This window comes from Wasmannia auropunctata, unplaced genomic scaffold, assembly GCF_000956235.1.
Source record: "Wasmannia auropunctata unplaced genomic scaffold, wasmannia.A_1.0 LD336111.1, whole genome shotgun sequence".
NCBI lineage: Eukaryota > Metazoa > Arthropoda > Insecta > Hymenoptera > Formicidae > Wasmannia > Wasmannia auropunctata.
In genome coordinates this window covers 845,539-847,032 of record NW_012026779.1, presented here as the reverse complement: position 1 = coordinate 847,032, position 1,494 = coordinate 845,539, and the positions used below count along the sequence as shown (strand labels likewise).

The 1,494-nt window shown below is 29.9% G+C and overlaps 2 protein-coding genes across 2 annotated transcripts in view; both read right to left on the bottom strand.

Moving 5' to 3' along the window:
* LOC105448848 (LIM domain-binding protein 2) overlaps window positions 1-1,494 on the bottom strand; it is a 97,517-nt gene that overhangs the window by 47,710 nt on the left and 48,313 nt on the right. The gene's annotated exons all lie outside the window — the stretch shown is intronic.
* LOC105448838 (ankyrin repeat domain-containing protein 2-like) lies at window positions 285-1,488 on the bottom strand. Its single transcript, XM_011687656.1, has 2 exons — window positions 1,367-1,488; window positions 285-1,291 (listed from the first exon to the last, which is right to left on the bottom strand). Exons 1-2 carry the CDS (start codon window positions 1,477-1,479, stop codon window positions 1,162-1,164), a joined length of 243 nt encoding a protein of 80 aa, XP_011685958.1. The 5' UTR covers window positions 1,480-1,488; the 3' UTR covers window positions 285-1,161.

The following is a 1,494-nucleotide window of genomic DNA, read 5'->3' as shown; positions in this document are numbered from 1 at the left end:
GCGGATAACCATGTCATTAAAATCCATATGAAAATCCATGTTGATAACTGCATGTACGTTATGTTAAAGTTCATATATGGAATATGAAAATATAATATAAATCTATATAAAAAATGTGAAAAATTCATATATGGGTAATGCATCGCGATTATCTTATATAATTTTTTGAATTCTTTTGTTTAATTTAATATTATTTTTTATTTTCTATTTGTATAATTTATACTGATTTGAATTTTCGTGTATGAAAAAATACACATGCGAGTTATATATTGGCGAATTTAATATATTAATGATATATGAATTATAAATTATTTACATATATATATCTCAATTCATATGTTGAAAAAATCCATGTAGATTTCTATGTGGATTTCCACATGGATTTCACATGGATTTCTATATGGATTTCCATGTGGATTCCATATGAATTCCATGTGGATTCTATGCACACTGCAGATGAGATTCAAAAAACAGTAATAATAATCTTTGAATTTTCGCTTATTCTCGAATTTTAGTTTAAATTTGTAGATGCTTACTGAAAACATAGTAAAGTTTGTTGAAAAATACAGTAATATTTAAAAACTAAAACTGTAAGCTATACTATCTGAAAAAATACATAATTATTGAGAAGTTTCATTGTTCATATGCGATTCCGTAATTATTACTGTTAGCTCTCAGTATTTGTTCAGACGCGAAAACTCAGTGACAGAGAAATATATACCGGAAAAAATACATCCTTTGTACAAAGAATCATTAGCTCAGCGTTAGCGTACAAGTCTGCTATTCTACGGATCTCAAGTTCGGATCTCGATGCGTTTCCAAAAATTATAACAACTTGCGTAATTGTAATTATTAATAAAATAGAGAATATGCGAAATAGAATAAAAACAAATTAAACTCTAAAAAATAATAATACGTAATCATAGTATAAAAAAAATTTTTTTTGTTAAAATCTTATACCGGAATTATTATACTGATCTTTACCGTAATAATTATGAAACGATACATTACTGATACTCAATACTATGTACATCTGTAATATAAGTCTTATTGTAGAATCTGTAATACATGATTCCACATGAATTTCATATAAATTTCACATAAATTATATATGGATTCCATATGAATTCCATGTGAAAATCCATGAATTCTTGGCCCAAATTACCATGTGAAAATCCATATGAATTTTTTCAACAGGGCATATACCGGGTTTACCCTATGTCTTCTGTTATTGACGGCATTGATGGCCGCGCTTCGCGATAACAGCAGATACGTTATCTCCGGCTGATTACTGTTTAATCAAACGAAAAAGTAAAACGATGTTAGTTTGAAATTACGGCAGATTCAGTAACAATTTCCAACTTACAAGAGTGTCGCAAGATGGAGGGGCGTATTTCCTTCCTCGTCGACCATATGTAATGAAGCACCGGCGTCCAGAAGGAGGATACAAAGCTCGCGCTGATTTTTCCTCGCGGCCATATGCAAAGCACTATG